We start from the raw sequence: 23,368 nt of genomic DNA, 5'->3' as shown, positions 1-23,368 counted from the left end.
TCTCATCCTGACAATCATTTTTAGCTCTTTCTGTATATCCACCCCTTCTTAGCAAGCAGAATGAACCTATTCAATTAATACTTGCACGTTCCCCACCCCCACCCCAAATACGTCCCTGAGCTGACGGAGATGTTGCTGTTCACCCTGTGTCCCAAACAAGAAAGCTTTCACCAGCGAGATGATTTTCTGGTGAAGCATGTGCTTGGATGCATGACCTTTGTGGGTTTACACTGAAGAAGCTTCTGGATTCCTTTAGACAAACAAATCCCTTACTGAGCAGGATTTATGCTTGTTTTGTAGTCTTTGTGCCGCTAGCCAGCTGCCACGCTTTCTCCTATCAGCAGCAGGTAAAGTGCTTCTTATACAGAGTGTGTAAGGGAGTTTGTTATGGGCTTTGGGACCCTTTGGGTAAAACGTGGCACAGGGCAGTGCTGTCACTGACTGGCAGCTCTGGCTTGCCACAACATTTGAGTTGGAGACCTGCTTGGATCTGTGGCATGTGCAAAGAGGTAACCATCAAGTGACTTCTTTTTCAAGAGCCTCTGGATAGAAGGAATTTTGCAGAAACGAAGGATTAGAGGGTGCATGTCCACGATGGACTTTCAGCAAAGGCTTTGAACTGGACTTTGGGGACTATCAAAAAAAAAAATTGTTTCTTTTCCAAACTGAATACTTTCCCTAGGGAAAAAGGGGGGAAAAAAAAAAGCAAGTTTGGTCTGAGACTCCAACCTATCTAGCCAGGACAAACCTTTCAGAGGTGTTTGGCTCAGCAGGCAGAGGAGATAAGGTCACCGGGGAGTAGTGGCCGGGAAGGGGGAAGGGATGAGCTCGTGGAGTGAAATTGCCCAGAAGCAAAGCACAGCCACTCACTTTGCAGTGAAAAGCTTTATCATCTTTGCACAGATTACTGCAGCTAAAAATATCTCCAGCTCAAAGTAAACAGTTTTTTGAGCGTGCTCTGCCCTGCTGGCACGTCAGCCCCGCACCGAGCCGCCGTGCCAGCAGCCACGGTGCGCGTCCCCGCGGTCCCAGCGCCGAGGGGCTCCCCACCGCCACACGCTGCTCTTTGACCCTGCCTGCCAATCGAGCTGACCCCGGAGGGGGTTCGCTAATGAGTTTAGCCTCATTACAAGCTTTTTGTTTTTTGTGTTTCGCCTGTTGATGAACCTTTCTGGATGAACAGCTCCTATAAAAACAAAATGGGTCCAAACGCCGAGTAATTCATTCAGACATGCCGACACCCACACTCTCTTCCCTAATCAACAGCAAAATGTGTCTTGGACAACAGAAAGAGTAGCTTGTCACTAAAGCTGCTTCTACCTGTTGGTTTCTCTTCTCACGAATCTCCAAGTGCAAGCTGTTATTTAATGGCTTAAGACATTCACACTTTCCTTAGGGAGTCCAGCAGACTGTTGAAATATGTTCTGTGGTTTTTTCGATCAAAAGTTTATTTAAAGTATTTATTTTAGGGCAGAAAGTCTGGAAAAAAATCAGGTTGTCACATTTTTTCCATGCGTCTCTTGTGCCATTCCACATTTCCTTGCAATCTTGATGACATCAAGCGACACGGAGAGCTCAATGCCTGGGAAATGCGGTGGGAAGCTGCTCTTACGTGAGGAGGCTTCATGCTACATCAGCGGGCTATCGCAGCACTGCTCTAACCCTGGCAGCATAAGCTTCTGGGGGAAGCGAGGCTCAGGCTGCGAAAACATTCAGGTCAGAGGCAGGTCAGATCCTTCTGAAGTGACAGCTGGTCTCCTTGGGCTTTGGAGCTTCCCGGATGGTCATTGTGCCGGTGGTTTTTCTTGCTGGAGCAGGCAGTGTGCAATCCAGCACTGCAGCTCTGCTCCAGGGGTGGGTTTCTTTACGTTAGCACCCTCAGGGATACTCTCACCTCATTTTGACACTTGCCCTACGAGATTGCTCTGGTTTTGTCCTTCCTCCAGCTAAAGGTTGACAGTCAACCCGTGGGACAGCTTCTTGCTCTTTCCTGAGCCGTGCTCTCCCATCCTGTGCTGCGCCAGAGCAGTGAAGATGGCACCCGCAGCCCAGGCTGCAGGGCACTGCAGGACCATCCCTTCCCTGGGGTGTTGCTCTCTGCATCCCACTCTGTGATGCAGAGCTGAAAAAAATTGCTGCAATTCTCTGCAGACCAACTGCATGGTCAACAGGAGCAGGAGCCGACAGTCCAGAGCAGCAGTGTCATTACCACCAGTCCTAGACCATGCAGGATAGCACGGCATAAAGCAGATGGATGCAACAGGCAGCAAAAACCTCGCCAAGGACAAGCGTATTAGTAAAGTAGAAGCCAGTGGAGGCTGACTGTGGCTGCAGCTGAGTCAGTCGGCTCAAGGCTGTAATACCATCCGTCACACAGAGCGTGCCATGCCAGGCAGCTATAATGTTGTCTCATTATGGCAAGATAGAAGCTGCATTTATTCATAGCCCACACCTCCAGGTGAACATCTTACGGTATATGAAGCAATAGAACAAGAGATGGTGAACCTGAGTTAGAAGTTCAGGTGGATTTCCAGAGACAAATGTCAACTTTCATTTAAAAATAGGAAGACTGAATACATTGAAAGCCATGCATTTTTATCCTAATGTGTTAAGATTTCAGGCAAAATTTTTGGCATCTTAGGATTTTTTTTTTTCCCTTGTGGGGAAAAAAAAAAAAAAAAAAAAAAAAGATATGTTCTGTAGAAAATCCCAAACTGCTTTTTTCTACTTTAAAAGAGTTTTGATGGAAAATATTTGACCAGTCCTTGTAGGGGATAGTATTGGATGAGGTCACTGCAAGGACACGTCAGTGTGTGCAGAAAAGGACGGACTCTTTGGTGGATGCTCTGGGGGGGCTTGTTCCCAGGACCAGACACACAGGATTGGGAAGTTTAAGTAAGACAAGACACATCTTATTTTAAAAGCACATATACTGTGCTCCTGGATTTCCAAAGTGCTTTGTTGTTGCCTTTGCTATATAGTGCTTGCATTGTAACGGTGCTGGCCACAGGCTGCCAAGAAAATGCCTGGGTTGCTGGCATAGCATTTGCATCCTTACCAGATTTGGCCTTCAAACCTCGCAGTCCAAGCGTTGGTGTAAGGCTGTAGCCTTCTGGAAAGCTTTCAAATACGAGCTGGAGTAAAGAGAAAACTACAGCCTTGTCCGGGCGAGTGTAGCAACCTCCCGAGGCTGTGCTGGTCCGTCGTTACAGCGGGGCAGAACCCTCCTCCCTCCGTTACATCTGATGAAGATAAACAGGGCGTTGTGGTGAATCTCTTACCGTTACTTTCGGGTAAGTGGTAAAGCACTGGAGAGAGATGAGTTTCTGCCAAGTGATGTATCTCAGGAGATCAAACTGGCTTCCCAGGGCTGGTTTTGAAATAAAACCAAATTGAATCAGGGGGCAGAGCTACACGAGGTCGGTTTGGGGATGCACTGAGCATGGGTATGTTTTGCTCTGTTGAAGTCTGAAGTTCCTCCGTGCCTCAGTATTGTCATCAGGGTGTTTCCTGCACTGCCTGCTGATTTTGTTGGTGTTTTTATCTCTTCCTGCATGCGATGGCAGGGGTGTGGGTATCTATCACAGCAAATGGCATGTATTCGGGCACGCACAAACAGATTCTGGCTGGAGGCGGAGAGGCCAGCAGGGATGGAGCAGGTCTGGCTGCACAGCCGGTGCTGGGGCGAGAGGAGAGGCTGGTGCTCCCCGCCGGCACCGAATGGCTCCGGGGCACATCTGTCATGGGAGAGCTGCAGGGTGGCAGAGATGCCGCTTCTGTGTCTGCTTGGCGCTCAGCGAGATGGCGGGTTGGGAGAGCCAAGTCCTCCTGGCTCATACTACTCACTTTGCATGCAACTTGAAATAAGAGCTCGTCTAGCTCAAGTGGGGACCGGGTCTGGCCCTTGGCAAACACCCCTTGTGATCTCCAGTTGAGCTGTGTCACTTCTCTTCCCCCTTACGAGGCTGAGGACTGGAGTGTCCTTACAGCAGGGATGGAGTGAGTCTTTCAGTCTCTCAGCAAAGCAATTAGCACTGATGATCCCTGTTCCAGTATGGGTGTTCAGGCAGGAGCAGGTGCTCACACACCTTCCCACCATGCCGGTAGGGCTGGGCAGGAGCGTGGGCCAGGAGGACAACTGGAGCCCCGGCACTGAAACCAGCTTGTCTGTTGGGCTTCAGCCTCCCGGTGGGGTCTCCAAGGCAGACCTCACGCAGGGAGGTGATACCACCCAGAGGGACAATCCTGGCCCCCTGTGGGGCCGAGAACAGCCAAAACTTCCTCTTTTCCTGGAGTCACCCCAAGCTCTCCAAGCGCTCCCAGGCTGTGCTTCACAGCAGGGTGGATACAAAGGTATGTGCTGGATAGGCAGTATCGCCTTGCCCTGAGCACCTTGCCCCCCTTAAATCAGGGTGCTGACACCAGCTGTGTGTTGCACCCCCAAATAAGGCTGGCACCCAGGGGCAGATGAGCTGAAGTACGTTTGGATTTTACCCCGTGGGAGTCAGTGGAGCAAAAAGCACTCTTAAAAGACACAAAGCTGTATTTTTGCTTGGGAGGCACTTCCCTGGCGCTACAGCGGGTAAAACAGCTCAGGCTGCATGGGGTGCAACGGTGCCTTTGGCCAGGCCCTGACGGAGAGGACGAACGGCGGGATGCAGCTGGGACGTGCACCCGAGCGATGCGCCGGAGAAACCTGGGGGAGCGGCGGGAGGAAGCGCCCGGCAGCAAAAACACAGCGCCGAGCGTCGAAGGAAGGATGTTCGGGCACATGCAGCTGCCGGGAGCTGGGGTTACAAGGCAAAGCTGAACAAAGATCGCTGTGAAAAGGAAACGGATCCCTCCTGCCGACTGTAAGGTAGGAGCCGAGCGGTAGCTGCTTGACATCATCGGGATGAGCATTGGATTACAGCAGGCAGGGACTGACTCGGGAGGGGAGGAGAACACGCCCCTCGGCCCCAGAAGTGCAACTTCATTTAGCAGCTCCCAGTACAAGGAAACCGCAAGTCTGAAACTGGCTGCGACTCCCCCGGCTGGCTTGGCCGCTCGCCACACCGGGCAGAGACGCCAGGAGGGTATAATCCAGCCTCAATTTCTTCCTCGGGGGCAGGACCACGGAACTTGGGATTCGAGAAGCAGCGGGAGCCGCGGTGGCCGTAAGTAGGGCTGTGCAGGCTGCTGCGGGCGCGCGGGGCTGGCGATGGGCTGGGGTGGTCGGTGGCCAGGAGAGCTGGCTGGCAGCACGGCGAGGGGCTGCTCTCCTGCTGCCCCCGGCACGAGAGCCAGAGCCACGCTACGGAGGGGTGATTTGTTTAGAGATATGGTTAACTTTTACCTAACCGACCGCAAACAGCGAGATTTTTGCTGCCCACAGACTGTGGGTTGAAAAACTAAGCTGCATCCTGGGTTTTCTGCTGTTGGGAGAAACCGTTTGTAGGCTGATGGCAGGGATGTGGCTGCTGTTTCACTTAGAAAATAATGCAGTTCAGTACTTGCTGCGGAGGGGTAGCAGGGAGAACAGACTCAGTGGTTAGAAATCACAAAGGACCATGGATCAGTGATCCCCGAGGGGATTTCTGGCCTCATTTCTACATGTGTCCATTTATCCTGAGCGGCTCGCCAGAGGGAATCCCTTACGGCATCGGGGTGTCTCTGAGCTCGCACAGGAATGGATGCCAGCCTGCGGGACAGATGCCCGGTGTGCCATCTGAGTGGGGCCGTGGTGTGAATCTGTCCTTCGGGCTGTCGGGAGCTGCAGGGCTGCCCGAGGCTCCCCTTTGAGCTGCGAGCGAGGGCTTCGCAGGCGGAAGCGGGTTCAGAGACTTGCTGGCATCCAGCTTTCCAAGCAAATGTTTTAAAAGGCAAAGACTTGGGATAAAAAAAGAACTGCTGTGTGGTGGTATTCTCAGGAGGCTTTGCAAATTCCTCCACCTCGGAGCTGTGTGTCTTTCTCTCCTCTCTCTGGATTCCCCTAAGCAGCTGGTAACGAGCCACAGTGGTGAGCTTTCACATGCATGTAATGCCTTGGCCCCAAAGGGTGTTTGGCAAATGTTTCCCGTTGCTTGGAAGGGGTAAATGGGTCCACAGAACAAGAGCCAAGTTTAGCCATGAACCCAGAAGCAATGCCTGGGTGGGTGGGCTGGCAGCACAAAGGAGGGCGTGCTGGGGTCAAATGAGCAAGAGGCAGCCGCAGCGGGGATGCTGCAGCAGTGCAGGGGTGAGGGGAGATGGGGTGTGGGCATGGCTTGACTGCGTGGCAGAGACCCTGAGATGGTTGCAGCCCCTCGGGCTCTGGGCTGTTTGCTCGTAGTGAGGTCGGCATGCCTGGCTTGAGTAGCTGTTGCACACACCTTGGCTGGAGAGGGCCACCGTGCTAACGCGTGGCCACCCAACTGAGAAGTTGTCATGTTTCTGCTCTCATGAGGGATGGTGTCTGGGAAAGAAGGTTGCATGAAGAGATCCTCAATGCCTGGATTCATTCATAGTGCAGGTGTAGGTTAAATCACTATTTACTGCTTAATACACCTCCAACACAGAACAGGGCATTGAGTCCTTCAGCCTGAGCTCCACACAGACATACAAATCCCCCCACCGTCATTTTCAGGAACGCGTTCCAGAGTGTGGGGTCAGATGCCTCAAGGAGCTGGAGACCATTAAATATAGTACATAGGCTCCCCGTGTAGGCAGCTTTATCATGGAGAGAAGAAAACCCAAGAATGTTCTTAGCAATGCGTCTTCCAACCAGCCAGAACTTTGTACTCAGTGGCTGAATCTGAAGTGGTGTACAGGCACACAGTGAACTAGAATGGGGAGTTTTGCTTTTTTCCCTTATCCTCTTATTCCAAGGAAAGGTACTTCTCACTCAGAGGAATACCCACAGGCATACAACCCTCCTCCCCAAAATAACTATGAAAAATGTTTTCCAAGTTGCCAACATTTCTTGATTTCCCAAATTTCAGAGCCAGTTCCTGCAGTATACTGCTGTGCATTAATCCCTCCAGCCTGTATGGGTAACCAAACACCAGTGTTGCTCCTATTTTACCTGGGCTATACACAAATCAGATGATTTTTCTGAGCTTATACAGATCTGTGGCAGAATCCAGGATGAATCTACAAATCCACAAGGAACAGCAGAAGCCTCAACCCAGCTTTTTATTTGCCTTTCTATGCCACCCTGTTCTGGTGTCTCCCATTTTCACATTCCAATTGTTTCTCCACACATTTAAGGGTTTCCTTAGCATCACTAAAGCTGTATATACGGACTGATCCAGAAAAGAAATTTTCCATCACAGTACCCATTTTAGAGAGGATGAGAGGGGAAAAAGCCCTCTGCTTCTAGTTGTGTCTAGCCCATAACCAGAAAAAGCCAGATCTTACAGGGAGCGGCTCCCAAGTCTTGTCAGCACCAGCCAGCGAGAAGGGAAGGTTCAGCTGTTGGGTGGACTTTGTCCCCAGCTCCTCACGACAGCAGTTAGAGAGGTCGAGACATCACTCCTGGACTCAGCTGGCACCTGTAGCACGAGCAGCAGTTGAACTATGAACCACCTATTCCCTCATTTCAAAACTCTGACTCCCTTCGAGCCTACGAGGATTATGTACTTTACACCACTCATTTCTGGTTTGCATGGCGAGTTCCAAAACATTTCCTTCCCTGTATAGCCCCGGAGAGGCTCTGTGCTCTTTGCACGGCTCCTCCACACCAACTTTCATGCAGGCACGTTGCTGGTCACAAGCCACTGGCTCGGGAACTCCCCGGCGAACACTGAAATGCCAACTTTTGTTGATATTTGCAGTGATGTAATAAGTTAAACATATCCCCGCTGGAACATCACCAACTTTACTGGAATTGCTGTTTCCACAAAGTGTAATTAATCTGTGGTGCTCAGTGCCACAAGATATGACTGGAACAAAGACCTCAGACAGCATTTTAATGGATATCGGGTAGTTATCTCAGTCACAAAACAATCCTAGGTACAATTAAGAGGATATTGCATTTTAAGGATTATAAAACCTCCTGGTTCAGAGTAATTAATGACTTACAAAAAACATTCCACTACAATTACAAGTTTCCTTGCACCTCTGAGGCCAAGGATGCCAGCTGCTACTAGGGACAGGGCACTAAATGAAGCAGTCTCAGTCTGCGCCAGGAGGAGTGAGCTCCTGTTCTGATCAGCGATGCCTACAGCCTGTTGTTTACCCAGGAGTCAAGAGACATGAAAACAATCTTCTCTCTGCTGCCACCACCTTTCTTGAAACCAGAAAGGATTTCCTCTCTGGATCAAAAGCAGCACCATAACAGCTGTTGTGTAGAATAAAGTTGAATTCTGCCAAAAATCATTCTGGGTTTGTCTGGAACATATATTAATTTTGAAGCAATGCTGAGAACACTGAGTTTGTTTTGTGCGTTTGTTCTTTTTGGGTAACAGCTGATAAACATGGAGGGAATCTGAACCCCAAACACGTGCATCATGCTGATGTCTTTGTAATTCATTCTTGATGGGGTATGGCTGTTTAGCTCTCCAACGAACATTTCCACAGAGGTCCTAAAATAATATGTGATGCCTTGATGGGTTATAGGACTAGATTAGGAACTGTAAACTCTTCTTCAGCAAGTTACTTTAGCCCATCCCTAGTCACACTGCATGGACTAATCCGTCTCACCACCCCCAAATGTCCAGACTCCCTGTGTGGGATATTGCCTGGCCTTTGCACACCGGAGCCTTCTGAGCTCTGCCCATCGCCCTGGGAACAGCAGGACTGGATGAGCCAGAAGAAGATGAGCCTTTGGGGATGGAGCAAGGCACCCAGCTTCAGATTTGCAGACTCCAGATCCCCAAGCGAGGGCTGTGGGGAGAAACATCTAGCCAGAGCCAGGGCAACAGGGTTGAAAAGCCAATACTGGTTGCTAGTTTGTGTCTCCAAAATCAGTATTTGAGAGAAAATGGAGGTTTCCCCCTTACAACCCATCAGGAACAGGGCTGCTCAGTGATAACTTCTACTTTAGATCATCATTGCTCCAATTTGCTTTAAGCCTCTCTTGGCAGAGGGCCACGTATTTTGAGATATTTTGCAACACATATGAAGTGCTGGAGGTTTAACTGTTTGGGCTGCAGAACACACGAGCCAGAGCAAGGCAGGAAGGCAAAGGAGGAATTCCAAAGCTGGCGTTCTTCCTTCCTGCTTTTGTTTGCCTGCTTGGTGCCCCAAAAGGGCAATGCATATTCCCAGAGTTGTGGAAATACCATTTCTTTTCCGGCCCAGTGTTTCCAGTAAGCACTTCACTGTAAATGGGATAAACACCAACAAAAGTGTATTGTTAAATCCCTGTGTCTTTGTTTGGCTCCTGTCATGATCATAATTAGTATTTTCCACTGTAAGCCTGTCATCTGCAGATCTGAAAGTGCTTTACAATTATTTGAAGCATCTAGCAAGGGGAGCAAGTATTAATAGCTCCATTTGACAGATGGGCAAACTGACACACAGAGGCAGCAAGTGCCCTGTCCTTGAAGCAGGACCAGAGCCAGCAAGTAGTTGGCTCCAACAACTAAAGAGTTTTAAAAGTGGGTCAAAAAAATAAAGAGAAAGGCTGTAGATCTCTCCCAGCCTGGAAAATGATGGGGAATAGTTCCTGTTGGAGTGGTACTCAACTCAGATGGGCCAAACAGATGAATTGCTGGATGAACTACTGCTTATATGGTTAAATGGTTCATCTCTTTCTTTCTGGTCTAATATTTGTCCCTGGGTCAAAGTGAAAAAAAGTCCATGATGTTCCAAAATGTCTGAAAGCTGAAACAGCTGCTAAAATAAGCAAGTGTCTTGTTGGCTGGGCTCTGCAGGTCAGGAGATTGCAATGCACCCACAGATGTTAAGGCCACAGAGGAAATGTCTTTGAGTGGGGCTTGGGGACAGAGGGAGAAGGCACATCTGTGCACAAACAGCAAAGCCCGAGGAGCAGAAAACAGACCAAGCAAGGCGACTAAAAGTACCAGATCAAACTTCCCCTTTTGCTTCAGAGACGCTGACATGGGAGTTCCACTTCTTCAAAGGGCAGTGGAGCTGCAAACCAGTATTCATTTGCACTCTTGAGGCAGCCACCAGGTCCCCTGGGGTGCAGGTCAGGAGACGGAGTTGCTGCAGTTCTCCCCAGCACACCCACATGAAGTTAACAAAAAGAGAAGCAAAACCAAAGGGAACTTCTCAGTGAAGCCAGGCCCATGGCTGGACTCCCCTTGCTCCTAGACACCACAGGCCAAACCTCTGTTGGCACAAACCCTCCTGAGAAGGGGCCATACAAACACACCACCCCACAGCCCTTCGCGTGGAGTCTCCGTGCTCACCAGGCTGGGCTTGGGCTGAGGCTGCTGGGCAGAGCCCTGCCAGCCCCAGTGTCCCCTTTGCTGTCCTAGTCACAGCGGATGGAAAAAGCAGCTGAGCTCTACGCTTCCCAACAGAAGCACGCATAGTATTTTCTTACGTTTATTTTCTTTTCCTTCCCCAGAAGCTGCTGCCTTGCTGCATATGAAGCTTGTTTGAAGTCATGTCCAAAAGGAAAGTCAACTGAATCAGGTAGGGATTCACACTATGGACAGATACAACTTTTTATGCACAGGGAGATATTACGTAAACAGGAATGGGTTTTTTCCTTGCTGTTTCATAGAATCATTTGACCTTCCTCTGTATTCTGAATTACTAGATGCTAGAAAGCTGCTAAGAGGAAGAAAATATCAACATTTCTGCCATAATAGAAACTTTCCTGCTCTATTTTCCATACTTGACAGCCATGCACTTGTACCAAGCCATGTTCCAATGCTGGCTCTAAGGGCAGCCCCTGGTGCAAGCCGTGCTGCACAGCCTCTCCCCTGCCCGCGACAGGGATGTTGTGTGCAAATCCGCTCACAGGCTGCCTGCACACTCTGCACAGGAGTATTTTTTGCCCGTACATAACCACGTAAATGAGCTTGGCTCTGCACGTAGAGTCAGCCCAGAAGATCCAGGGAACACCCAAAGCTTAACCTTCTGTGGTGCTTGCGTAAACGGCAGATCTGCCAGCTCAGACAGTCCTTTCCGTGGTTTCACTCCTGTGGCTTCTGCCCTCAGAGCATCTCCTCAGTCCTTAGATCATCTTGCTGTTTTCCCTTACGCAGAGCTGCCACGGCCGTATTGTTTGCAGGTTTGGCAATACAGGATCTCAGGACTCTTTGGTGCATGTAGCCATTCCTTCCACAGGTCTCTCAGAGCAGCTCATCTCTTGTATCCAGCATCTTTCCCGTGTTTGTTAGATACACCCCGTGTCCTTCTACACCTAGGCTGCACTTAAGTGGACCATAAAATAGTTGGCAATTCATTTAATTAAAAGCTTTCCCTTTCCTGAGACTATAACTTGCAATGAACACTGAGCATCCCTGGTGTAATGTTACAGGCATGTCTCGAGCACCACTCCAACTCGCGTCTAGATGTCATATCCCTGGTGACTTATGCAGATAGATTTACCCTGCCTGCAGAAAGGATCAGAAGCTGCTATCACCCGACACAGATGTAGAAAAATTCGCCATCTATCCCAGAAATACTCAGAGAAAGGGGTGTGCAGGCCAGCAGAGTTTTCTCTGCCCACGTAGGGGTCCCAGCAGGGTAGCGCAACCAAAGGGACTACTGATTTCAGTGGGTAACAGAAGCCATGGAGCCACCCCTCACTGCCAGCCTGTTTTTGACTCCCCACACTTTCCTTTTCCATTGTATGCAAAGCACCAGTAGCACCATCCCAAGCCCCCAGTCCTTCTCACAGCTCCCAAAGACAGATCTGCCCCCATCTTTCACATCCCCCAACCCCGAGATGGGAGCCCTGTTGGTGTCTTTCTTCTGTGCAGTGGGGTGGGCAGACAAGGCAGCCAGCTCCAGGGAGTACAGCTAAGCCTGGCTTTGCTAATCAACCTCATTCCACACTGACACTTTTAAGAGTTGCCCTGGTTATTTTTAGGCACTGCTGGGAGCTGCCAGGGCTCTTGCACCTCAGGAGGTTTCTCAGCTTCTCACTCGGCCCCTTACAGCACACCAGGTCAGAAGGACTCTTTGGATGCTGGATACGAGTTCCTATGGGATTGTGCAAGCCTGAATGAGGAAAAGCCGAGGCAGGTGGCTCTCAGATTCACGCACCCTCTGCTAAGCAGTGCCTCCTCAATTAGCAGAAGCCAAAACTGCACAGTTACAGCCTGCACAGCACCTCTTCCAAGCTAAGCTCTCCTTCCTAGCCATGTAAGCGCTGTTTTCACACGGCAGCAGAGCTCATTTCCTCTGATCACAAACAAAAGCTGGACAAGATTTCTCTTTTTCCTGCTAGGCATGAAAATAAAGACGCATCCTTGCCTACCTCTGTCTTCGTAGAAAGGTCTTCCTCCACACAGGAACAGAGCTATCCTATCAAGACCCGCTTTGGCTTCACCTTCCTTATATCTATGACAAGGTACAGCTGTGCTAGAAAATAGCCCCAGCTGCATCTCCTCTGCCTTATTTGACTCCTCCTTGACCAGGGAAGTTTGTAAGGTGTTGGGGAGGTTGTGCTGTGGGTGAGCATCCCTGGCCAGGAATTCAAGCAGGTTTTGAGTAGATGGTGTTAACTCAGAGATCAGTAACTTGCAGTGATCAGAAGAGCTGTGGGACCGCTGGGGAATTTCCAGCCTGAGATGAAATCCAGCAGGGACTTTTCTCCTTGAATGATTTGAGGGAAGGCAGGGAACCCAAGTCTGAGAGGGATCCCCATTGCAAAAGAATCCACACCGTGGCCCAGGTGTGATGGAGTGTCTGCACATCACAAGCAGGGACAATACATGAGTCTTCTGAAACATGCCTGCAACAGCAGCTGTGGGGCTTTTGCAACTAAAGGTTTTAAAGTGACTGGTCTGTGGTTCATCTGCTTTGCAAGTTCAGACATTAGCAGATTTTCCACACGGTCACTGGTTTTGTGTAAAAATCTGTTGATATACAAACGCAGCTAAATAAGATGTTGGGAGAAAACAGAAATAATGGAGGAGGGACTTGTACCCTCGTACTCCTTATAGCTTTGAAAGGGTCTCTGCAGGGGACAGAGAAACGTGTGGGTGCTGGCTCACAAGATGATGGGTTCTTATGGCTGCGCTGGGTGTACACGTGGGCTGTGGCTCACTGCTTTCTGCTGTGCAGAAGTCACAGAGCCATGTCCCCCCACTGCGAGCCTGGCTTGAGGGGGTGAAAAATAAGGGGGAGGAAGGTGCCAGCCTGCCATGTCCTAGGGCTGGTGGGGTCAAGTATGCCTCATCCATCTCTGCCACCCCATCCCTCAGAGGGATGTGCACCTTTTGGAGGCAAGGGGGGGAACTGGAGTGCCCTGATTTATTAGCACCTTGAAGCTGTGGGATGTGAAAAACAAGCTTGACCCGGGAACAAAACAAAAATACAACTGCTGTCACGGCAACTGTCTCCAGATGCACGAAGAGACCAATTATTTCCATTAATCAACTTAGTGAGAAGCTGCAGAAGAGGCTTAAGCTGCAGCCGAGGTTTGGTGCTGAGGGGAGGGAGGAGCAGAGCTCCATGAGACCCCGGTTGCCAAGGCAAACCATGGTTCCTCCCGTGGTGGAGGATTTTTGGAGCAGACACTCAGCACCCATGCCCCACCGGGGCTGGCAGAGGGGTGCAGGCTGGTACTGGGCTGCTTTCCTGACAGATGGACAGACGGGTGGATGGGTGGCTCCCTCCTGCCATCGCCCACACGTCCTGACGCTAGCAAGACGCTGGTGGGGCTGAGCAATCCCCTCCCTCCTCCCCACTCCTCCCCGGGCCTTCCCCTGGGACCCACAGCAGCGCACATAAGGACTCACCCTACCCTGGTGCCAAGGGTCAGCCATGATTTTGAAATCTGGCTGGAGCATCTCTTACGTCAGCTGGGAGCCAGGCAGTGGCCAGGAGGATGTGGGGCAGCAGAAAGCGCCTCGGGACAGTGGAGACACTGCAGTGGGGGTCTCTGGGGATGTGCTGAAGGCCAGGGAGGGAAGGGAGGCAGTTTGGGGGGCTTGGTAGAGCTAAATGCAAGGTTTGTGAAACTGTAGAGGGGCCGGTCCAAGCCTACTCTTAAACCTGGACCTAAGCAATTAGTTACCAGTTCTACAGGCATTAAGTGATCTATATACTGCAAAACCAGACCAAACCAAAAGAAGGGATCTGTTTATGGACACTGGGCCTTAGTTCCCCTCATGTATCTGCTCTCCTCCTATATGAATTACAATTTTCCACTAAGTCCTAGAGAACCCTAGAAGCTCTGTTCCTGCAAAACCACTGCAGTGCCTGGAGAAGCTGTGATGTCTGCACTGCCTGAATTCATTGTATTTAGCTAGCGGGTGCAGAGTCGCTACAAGGAATCCCACAGCAAAACCCTTCCAAAAATACCAGTGTGCCATGCCCAACCATGACATCTCTTCACCACTGAAGTGTGGTGAGGCTTTTCCACGCTATTGGCACCTGGAAAGAAGCTTCTAGACACATGAGATGGACACACGTGCCCATCTCCATTACTTTAAGGAAGGAGGTTCTCTGCAGGGGCCAGGAGAGCAGGATGCTGCCCTGGTCCTGCCTGTTTTCTCACCCAGCTGGGAAACTCAGGGCTCAGCAGTTTGGAGCACATCAATTCTGGCCAATAAGACCCACCACCACCACATTTTGGAGAACATAGACCCAGCAGGAAAGCAGGGGAGCTCTGTGCCTGGTGCAGACCCTATCACACCAGCCTTACCAACGCTTGTTGCATGTGTAGCTGCTCCCAGGCTGGGCTCCCAACAGAACATCTGCATCTTCAGCTTGGCTGCTGGCCACGGATCTAAGCTCTAGTGCATGGGAGTCATGAGCCGTAGCAAGGCCTTTAAGGCACGAGCACAGGTCTAAAAATACTCTCTAACCCTGATAACACCGTTACAGAGCCCTCCTTCTTTGATGTGCAACCCCTCATGCACGTTCCCAGACAAGAGCCAGTGGAAAATTTGCTGAAAATTCCAGCTGGAAGTTGTCAGACAGTTGGTGGAAACCCCCTGACCTCAAGTGCTGGCTTCATCCCTACGGGATTTTTTTTTTCTCCTCGCTGGATGTGACTCTCCCAGCAGGAAACCTCACAGCGGACCCACAGGGAGCACAGAAATACCAGTGCTCCCGTGTCTGTGCTCTACCAGGCCCCCCTCCGCAGTAAACTATCTTATACTGTAAATATTTTAAAAGCCCAGCAGCACTCTTGAGTATGTTTTGCTGTTGTTATGGATCCAGTCCCAGCAGGAGAGGTCTAATAATAACCACTGTACCCTGGAATGAAAGGGCAAGGGTCACTGCACAATGCTGAGAGCTCGAAGGCAACCATACAACTTCATGGCTTGGTCCCTGCAGGTTGGCAATGAAGGGGAGAGAAATGGGAGGGGATACATGAGCAGAAGAAGGGGTCACATCCCTGTACCCTGGCAGGACTTTCAAATTTCACCCCAGAAACACAGCAAGGTTTAGCTTGGCGTCGTGGCTTTATGACTTCAGAAGTTTAGGGGCCAAAAGCGAGTGTTGGATCCCCTGGTGTGACACCAAGCAGGTGGGAGAGCATGTGCCCGGCCAGGCTGTGGGATGAGGGAGCCATCTCCAACCAGAACCCGCAGCTGGTGGTCCCAGCTGCCACTGGCAACGGGCTGGCGTGGGGCCACAGCCAGGCAGCAGCACCCTGGGATGTGAGTCTGCTGGGGCTCCTGTCCCCGGGACCGCAGCATCCCAGTCCCTGCCCTCGGGGCTGCCTGCTGCGGCCGCAGAGGTGGCCGAGGTGCCACGGACCCCTCCTCGGGTGTCTCAGGGGACAGCACAGCAGGCAGGGCAGCTGCCCCTGGTGCCCCCCAAAGAATAGGGAGGTCTCTAAAAGAAAGCAGGGTGGGAGCAGGCTTAGTTAAGCAGGGAAATCCATTGCTGTGTTTAACCTTTGAACCTCCTTCCTTACAGCAGCCCAGGTGTGCTGTGCTGGCTACCCTAAGGGGCAAGGATGTCCAAGCAGGGGACTAAGCTGCTTTATGCCCAAAAGTGTCACAGATGCCATGCAGAGATGAACAGAACTTTGTCTGACCTAGAGACCCTTTGCGCTCACTGTGAAGGCAGATTAGGCGGAGAGGAAAATACTGAGGAAGGCAAGAGGTAAGAGAGGCAGGGCAGAAAAGAGGAGCAAAGCAGGCAGTGGAGGGGAAGCTGGCTGAATTTGCCACAGCCTGCTGATAGCTAGCATCAGTGCAGAGTCCAAAAATAGCTCTTCCTAGCCATAAAAAGCTTACAGTTTAACCTAGACAAGGGACAGATGCAATATCGTGCAAAGGGTTTCCTTGAAACTGGAGTCCAGGGCTGGGTGTGACTGTAACATCCATCCGATCCCTCAGAGTTAGACCCCAGCTGCTGGCTCAGGTCGCAGGACGTGTGTTTACTCGGCCCTGTGTCGAGTTTAACCTGCCTCTGGCATTTCCAGGTCATTTGTCTGCCACTTTTATATTATTTGCAGTAACTGCTTGCTCGTAGTTCCTGGGATCTGTGCTGTGAAGAAGCAGGCAAGGGGGGAAATGAGAATTAAATGCTGGCCTGTCAGTGGAACCGAGAGGGGCATTGAGCTGACCAAAAAGAATTTATTCTACCAAAAGGCAGAATAAACATTTGACCCTTTAATTTTTTAGCACCCGCCTTCTAAATGGGTATAATTCAGCCCTGGTATGAGTAGGGTTCGTTTAGCTGGAACCCCCAGAGCTGAGCCAGCTGCTCCGTCAGCTGCTGGGTGACTTCCCTGGAAAATGTCGTCGAGCCCAGCTGCAATCTGACAGCAAAATCGCTCCAGAAGCTGAGTTCACGCCAGCAAAGCCAAGATTATTACAGCTCCAGATTTTTTTAGTCCTCACAAGACACTACAGAAAAATAAGCCCAGGCCAAATGACAGGTTTGGCAGAGCCAGGTTATTTCAGGGGAGCGCAGGAGCAGAGGTGGCTCTGGGGATGTGTCTCGTGTCTGTGGCAGCTTGTGAGTGGCTTTCTCACTTGTGGTCAGCTGCCCTGGGGCAGGCAGGACGGTGTCCCCATGGTGGAGGGGACACAGCCTCCCTCCAAGCAGCACAGAAAAGCTTTTGAGGAATGTGCAACAGGCAGCAGGTCCCAGCCCCCTGACAGTGGCCTTTGTCACCATGCCATGCATCCCCTGCCCCATCCCTGCGGGCTGGCACACTGCACCGAGGGCACAGGGACTGTTTCTGTTACTGTCAACAGCAAGGAGGGAAGGGAGGCAGGAAATGACCCTCTGGGGACAAGTTGAATCATCTCTTTGAAGCGTCCTGGAAACCCTTGCGTAGTGCATTTGTATGCTGCGGGTTTATTTCTTCAATGCCTGGCAAGAGCTGGCACATCATTCCCTCTCTCAGGCCCACGGGAGTATGAAAAAGTGAAGGTGGGGAAGCTGGTGGGTGATGCAACCCCCCTTTACACCCCCTGACACAGCTAAATGACTGTCTGCAGTGACACAGTTTCAGGTTGAACTATGTAGGCAAGAGGGAAGGTGGCTCATTTCTTGTCCCTGGCAGACGTTAAAAGATGTTTCCACTGACTAAAAACCCACTGAACTGTTTTGCACCTGCCTGGAAATATGGAAGCACTCTTTGAAAAATCATTTTTTTCTATCAAAAATTGAGACGACCGCTCCCATCACCTCGGTCCAGCAGCTTCCTGGGGGCAGAGAGCATCTCTGCCAGCTGGGAAGGATCTGTCCGCAAGGCTTTTGAAAGCTGCCCACTGTGAAAACCCTGAAGGAACTGCACGATTTTGAAAGCTTTGCTCATTAATCCGCTCCGCTCCAGCTCTTTGCATGAAGAGCCAAAGGCAGGAACCTTCCCAGCCACGGAAAATAAATAAATCACACGCGCCATCTCCTGGCCACTGAGCCGGGACCTAAACGTGCCCTGAGCAGGACCTGCTTCTGCACACTTTGGTCCTTCCACTATTTTAAATCAAGATCCCATCCTTTTCCCATGTGATGGGGCATTTAGTCACTTGGCACTGCGCTGCTGCAGCTGAGCACACCTACCTTGGGCAGATACATCAAGGGACACCAGGAAAATCTCCCATCCTGGGGGCTGGCCAGCTCCTGCTCCCCGGTTTGTGGAGTCGATCCTGAGAACCAGGTGGTCCAGCTCCTGATTCAAGGCCAGGAGGACTCCTGAGCATATCAGCTCCGGATCGGCCTCGCTGGTGTGGAGATGGACCCAGACTTCTTTCAACTGCTCTTAGGGAAACCTCCTGAGTCCGTGTGACATCTCTCCGGCAGCTACAGATGGTCAGGAGCCTCTGGGCTCCGATGAGCTGTGAGGAGGACTTGTTTGGGAATGGTGGATGCCTGTCCTGTCCCAGGGAGAAGGCACTTTGCTCACTGAGATTAGGCAGCCTGCTGCATCCAGAGTGGGCGCCTCATCTCAGGAAAGATACACCTGGAAAGGAAGGAGGAAGATGAGTAAAAGAAACAGCTGGGATCTCTTCCTTGGGCAAAGGATGCAGGTTTTCCCGGGCCACACTTAACAGGGGCTTGATGGATGCCAAGCCTAGGAGGAGGTGGGTGTTTGCAAGGATTTGCTGGGTTTGGAGAAGCAGGTTCTGCTGGGAGGTCTGGGTGGGCCAAGCCCCACGTCCCACCAGTGACTGGGTGCCAGCACTCCCAGAGCTGGTATCAGCACCAAGAGAGGAGTCCCTGGGGCTACCGAAGTGTACTGGGTTTGTGCAGCTTTGAGATTACTGCGCCCTGCTCAGTCTCAGAAATGGGAAGAATTTAACCTCTTTTATCCTGGATATTGCATCTTCGCCAGCATCTTCTTTCTACAGCCATGACATCGGGGATTAGAGAGTGAGGAGGACGATTTCTGCCCAGGCTGGTGGTCTGCCAGCAGATTTTCCCGGTAGGAAGATCAACATTAAGCAGGATTTGTACAGAAGGCTAAGCGAATTTCTCAGTGGGTCATTAACCCCAAGACACAAAAGCAAGTGAATGACAAGAAGTTGAATTTTTTTTTTCATTACACGCAAGCATTTCTAATTGCAACCTCCTTCAAGTATTAACAACATCAGCAGGGTTAAAGGCATTTTTTTACAGTGAGCAGAATTACAGATAAAACGATGATTAATCTCTAACTTCCATGCAGAAAAACAAAGTGCCAAACTGACTAAACAGGATCAGGAACCAAGAGCACCAGGTTTCCAGTGTGGAGGCAGCATGCGCTCGCTAGCTCTGTGCCCGGGAGCCAAGACGCCTGTGATAAATTCCCCGAGCTGCTGAGGCCCCTGGACTCTGAGTGCTGTGCAAACGTTGGCAAGTTAAACCCTCAGCTGAAATGAAAACCCAACAACTTAAGGACTCAACAGGCTGAATGAAGAGCTGGCTCACAGCAGTGCTTGCGGGTGATGAGTGGCTGCTCCGAGCCTTTCTTCGTGCTCTGTGCTTGGCACAGACAGAAGCCTGGAGTGAAGGGATCCAAACATCTCACAGAAGGGCTGATTTTCACATGTTAAAGTGCTTATCTCAAAGCAGCCCAGCCCAGTGCTTTTTCAGTGACATCTGTCAACCAGTGGAGGCCAGTACTGATCCGAAGCCCAGTACCTATCAAACACTCCCCTGCTCCCCAAGCTTTCCAGTGGTCATCCATCCGGGCCCTGATCCTTTCCCATTACAAATTCAGGTTGGATCAGCACCCCATCCCCCTATGCAGTGAGCCTAATTTAGCCCCTGTTCAAAGCTCCCGTGGCATTTTGAGGAGGAAGGAGGGCTTTTCTGTAGTGCTTTTTTCTGTAGGAAAAAGCTGTTGCAAGTGACCTTGCAGCTCCTAAAGGAGAAGGCCAGAATCTCGAAAGGAGAGGCAAATGCCTTGTCTGCCTTGCTGTGCACGGGGAAGGCAGAACAAGGGCCACTGAGGCAGCTGGGACGGATCCTTCCTGCCCTCCTGCCTTCACCCAACGCTGGGTCACCAGCTCGGTGAGCCACCTGACACGGTGGGTCACCCAACACGGTGGGTCACCCCGCACGCCTCCCCACGTGATGGGGTTGATATCTGAGATTTCAGTGGCCGCTGTTGGAGGAACTGGAGCAGAGTTACAGGGACTATTTTTTCACGCTGTAATTTAACTCCCCGGAGTAACCTAACCTGGAGGGAGCCATGACTTGAGGTTTGCTGAGCATCCTTGACCTCACAACTGTCTTTTCTCTGCAGTGTCTTGCAGGCATATAGAGATGCAATGGAGGTAGAGTCCAGCACGTACACCGATTTTATTTCCTGCGATCGGGCTGGTCGGAGGAACGCTGTCCACGACATCCAACGAGATGCAACCACCATCAGCATGCGCAAGCTGACTGAGGACCTGGGTGACCTCACTGTTGAAGGAGCAGGTGAGCTGCTGCAGGCACCAGTCAGCCCAGCTCCTGGCACCCAGGCTGGAAGGGCAAGGCATGAAATGGCAGCTCAGCTGACCGGTGCTGTCTCTGGGAGCATCACATTCACACATCTCCAAGCATTGCTTTCACATCATCGGGAGGAACATCTCATCCCTCACTGCAGTCAGTGCCCTCAGCTGGTGGGAGGCTCCTCAGGCCGAGGGGCTCTTGCAGGGAGCGGGATGGTCCCGGGGCTCCTGGCACATGAGCATTGCACACCCCAGCCCTTTGCTCACCTGGTTGGTAGAGGCACTGGTGCTTACACAAGACATGGACTGGCAAAGAGACTTCCCAGGGCAAATTACACATCTGGTATACCTTAGGCTTTATAAAAATCAAGTGTGGGGCAAGTTGTGGTTTGCTTTTTTTTTGTTGGTTGGTTTTGTTTTGTTGTTTTGTTTTGGTTTTGTTTTGTTTTGTTTTGTTTTGTTTAAATCAGCCTTCAAATAGTACCAAAGTATTTTAAATATCAACAGAAATAGTTTTAAGCACCACCAGTCATCTCCAAATCTTTCCCTGTAGCCCAAACATGGCAGCAGTATCACCCTGCTTAATATATGCTGGCCAGCTGACTTGAAAAAGCTTGAATCCCATGTTCAGAGCACAAGCAAACCAGCCACTCTGATTTCACTACTAAGCAACAGAACGTACAGCCCTACTGCCGAGGGCAAACTCAGTTTTTGCCCTTGCTCTTTTACTCCTCCAGCCCACAATCTGTAACTATAAAAACACTTTAAAACACGTTACCCCAGCTGTACCTTTTTCAACATGTCCATACTAGCATGTGTCCATCCACCCATCCATAACAAGCCCAAGTTAGAGCTCTTCTGACAGAGAGCAACTCAGGTAGCTGCCAGGCTGTCGAGCAGACATTCTTGGAGCACTTGGAAGTTGCCGTTACAGGTTAGACAAGGCGAGCACATCCCTGCCCGGAGGCTCCCTCCCCGCATCACCAGATGTGTTGAGAAGCGTTTGTGCTCCAGGAATGTGAAGGGAGAACCCAGTACTTTTAAGCTAAATATCTGGCCTTGGGAGGGTAGCGATAGGTCCTCAGGTGGCAATCTGAATAAAATTAGCTATAGCAATTACTGATTGCTTGTGTCCTCAGCAGAGTGTAACCATGCTTTCTTCCCGATTCTCCCTTCCACAGAAAGCCAAAGAGATGCCACTTCTTCTGAGAACGAGCCTGGAGCAAGACCAAAGGGGCAAGAAAACAGCCCCTCCCCATGACAGTACACAGGGGGCGGGATGGGGCAGGAGGTGGGCCTTGCTCTGAACATTAAACAAGAATTTGCTATTGAATCTGCAGACAAAAAACAACCTGGAACAGCAAGTTGTCTGTCAAATGCCTCTGCTGCAACCATTTTTGTTTAGAGAGCCACAAGATGGTGTGCAAGGACTGGCACCTCCAAAAGACTTCTGATCCCATCCCTAATGATTTAGAGCAACACTGCCGTGGTTGTAGTGATATGAGCCATTCTCAAGATGCCTTAGCTGCAATTTTCCCCTAGGGGAACAAACTATTTCAGTAATAATAGACACATCTGACTTTCCTGTCCACGGTACCTTCCTCCTCTGCAAATTTAGACTATTATTTATTCTGTTTCCATAGATTAGAAATTTAGATTATTGTTTTTTCTAAGCCTCACCCTCATCTGCATCGTAGACCTGACGTGGCCTCTGGACTGTCCACGCGGCCCCTCGTTGGGGTGGGCAGTGGGGAGGGGACCCTGCCAGTCCCGCTGCCTTTATGTCAAGCACCACTCACCTGTGCTGCTGCCACTTAGCATCAGGAAAGGACCAAAGCACAGCTCTGTGTGGATGAGCTCCACCTACAGACCCAGCAGTACCAGCCACAGGCATCTTTTATTTTGGATTTTAGCATTTTAAGGTATTGTTAAGGGGAGGGAGAAACATTTTGCTGGTTTGACTGTTGAAATTCAGGCTTAACTTTGCAAGCTGTTAGCTGAGATGATCTCTGGTAGGATCTCACACCATTCTCTCTTTTAGGAGATATGTTTTGTGTTAAAGATGGTTTGATAAAACTATATAAATTGTTGGAATAAATAACACAGCCTTCAAGTACTGAAGGTGTTTTTTTCTTGCCTCGATTTTTCTTCTTCCTTGGTTTTGCCTTGTAGCTGGTTTTTCTGCAGGGTGGTTACAACAGCTTCCCCTGATAGGGGAGTCCCTTCTGTTTGGGTCTGTGAAACCCCACGGGTTTGCAGTGCCCAGCTGGAAGCAGATGTAGATGGGCACAGAAAATGCTAGAAGTCTGCCCCCACTTTCCCAGGTTCGCTGCCAGGCAGCACTTTTCCCACGGGTGTTTCATCCGTCTGTGGGAGCACCACTCCCCTCCACGTTACTACCCCAGAAGTCAAGCACGAGAGTGGCTCGGGTGTTGGCGGAGCGGCCGAGACATCAGCAGAAGAGGTGCCGGTGGGAAGAGACGTCTTCCCCCTGCAGCACAGAGCTACGAGGGCATCGCTGGCGTTTCACCCAGCCCAGGCAGAGCCGGCCCGAGAAATACTCTCCACTGGTGAGACAAGGACAAGCACCACCCTGACAGCCTAGGGAAGAACTGAATGTTACAAGTTTGAGATTTATCAAAGAAAACAAGGCAATAAATAAGCAGAGAAGAGGCTGCCAGACAGAGGGAGAATTGTCTGTGGGCCTCTAAGAAGTGATGGCCACGGGGCCAGCACAGAGATGTCCGTGGCTCCAGCCCCCACAGGAAACGAGGGTTTGGCAGCCAGGTAGCTGCTGCATCTGCTGCTTTGGCAGCTGCCGGCCAGCTCGGCTCCTGCAGCTGCCCGGACGGCGGCCAAGAGCCTGCTCCCGTTTCCCCCTGCTCCAGGGCAAAACAGCAGGTAGCTCCTGGGCTTGGCTGACT

General features: G+C 50.9%; 1 protein-coding gene across 3 annotated transcripts; it reads left to right on the top strand.

Annotated features, from left to right (window-relative positions):
- Nucleotides 1-4,728: 4,728 nt before the first annotated feature.
- PKIG (cAMP-dependent protein kinase inhibitor gamma) lies at nt 4,729-22,560 on the top strand. Of its 3 annotated transcripts, XM_033003662.2 has the most exons (5): nt 4,729-4,858; nt 10,499-10,566; nt 12,335-12,457; nt 20,255-20,430; nt 21,626-22,560. In XM_033003662.2, exons 3-5 carry the CDS (start codon nt 12,450-12,452, stop codon nt 21,703-21,705), a joined length of 264 nt encoding a protein of 87 aa, XP_032859553.1. In that variant the 5' UTR covers nt 4,729-4,858; nt 10,499-10,566; nt 12,335-12,449; the 3' UTR covers nt 21,706-22,560. The 3 variants fall into 3 exon arrangements, with proteins under 3 accessions (XP_032859553.1, XP_032859555.1, XP_032859554.1); XM_033003664.2 differs by lacking the exon at nt 12,335-12,457 and having other exon boundaries at nt 4,732-4,858; XM_033003663.2 differs by lacking the exons at nt 4,729-4,858; nt 12,335-12,457 and adding an exon at nt 4,888-5,156.
- The last annotated feature ends 808 nt before the right edge of the window (nt 22,561-23,368 follow it).

This window comes from Tyto alba, unplaced genomic scaffold (assembly GCF_018691265.1).
Source record: "Tyto alba isolate M040663 unplaced genomic scaffold, T.alba_DEE_v4.0 Super-Scaffold_33, whole genome shotgun sequence".
Classification (NCBI taxonomy): Eukaryota; Metazoa; Chordata; class Aves; order Strigiformes; family Tytonidae; genus Tyto; species Tyto alba.
Note: the sequence above shows the minus strand (reverse complement) of the source record. Positions and strands in the feature narration are given on the sequence as shown.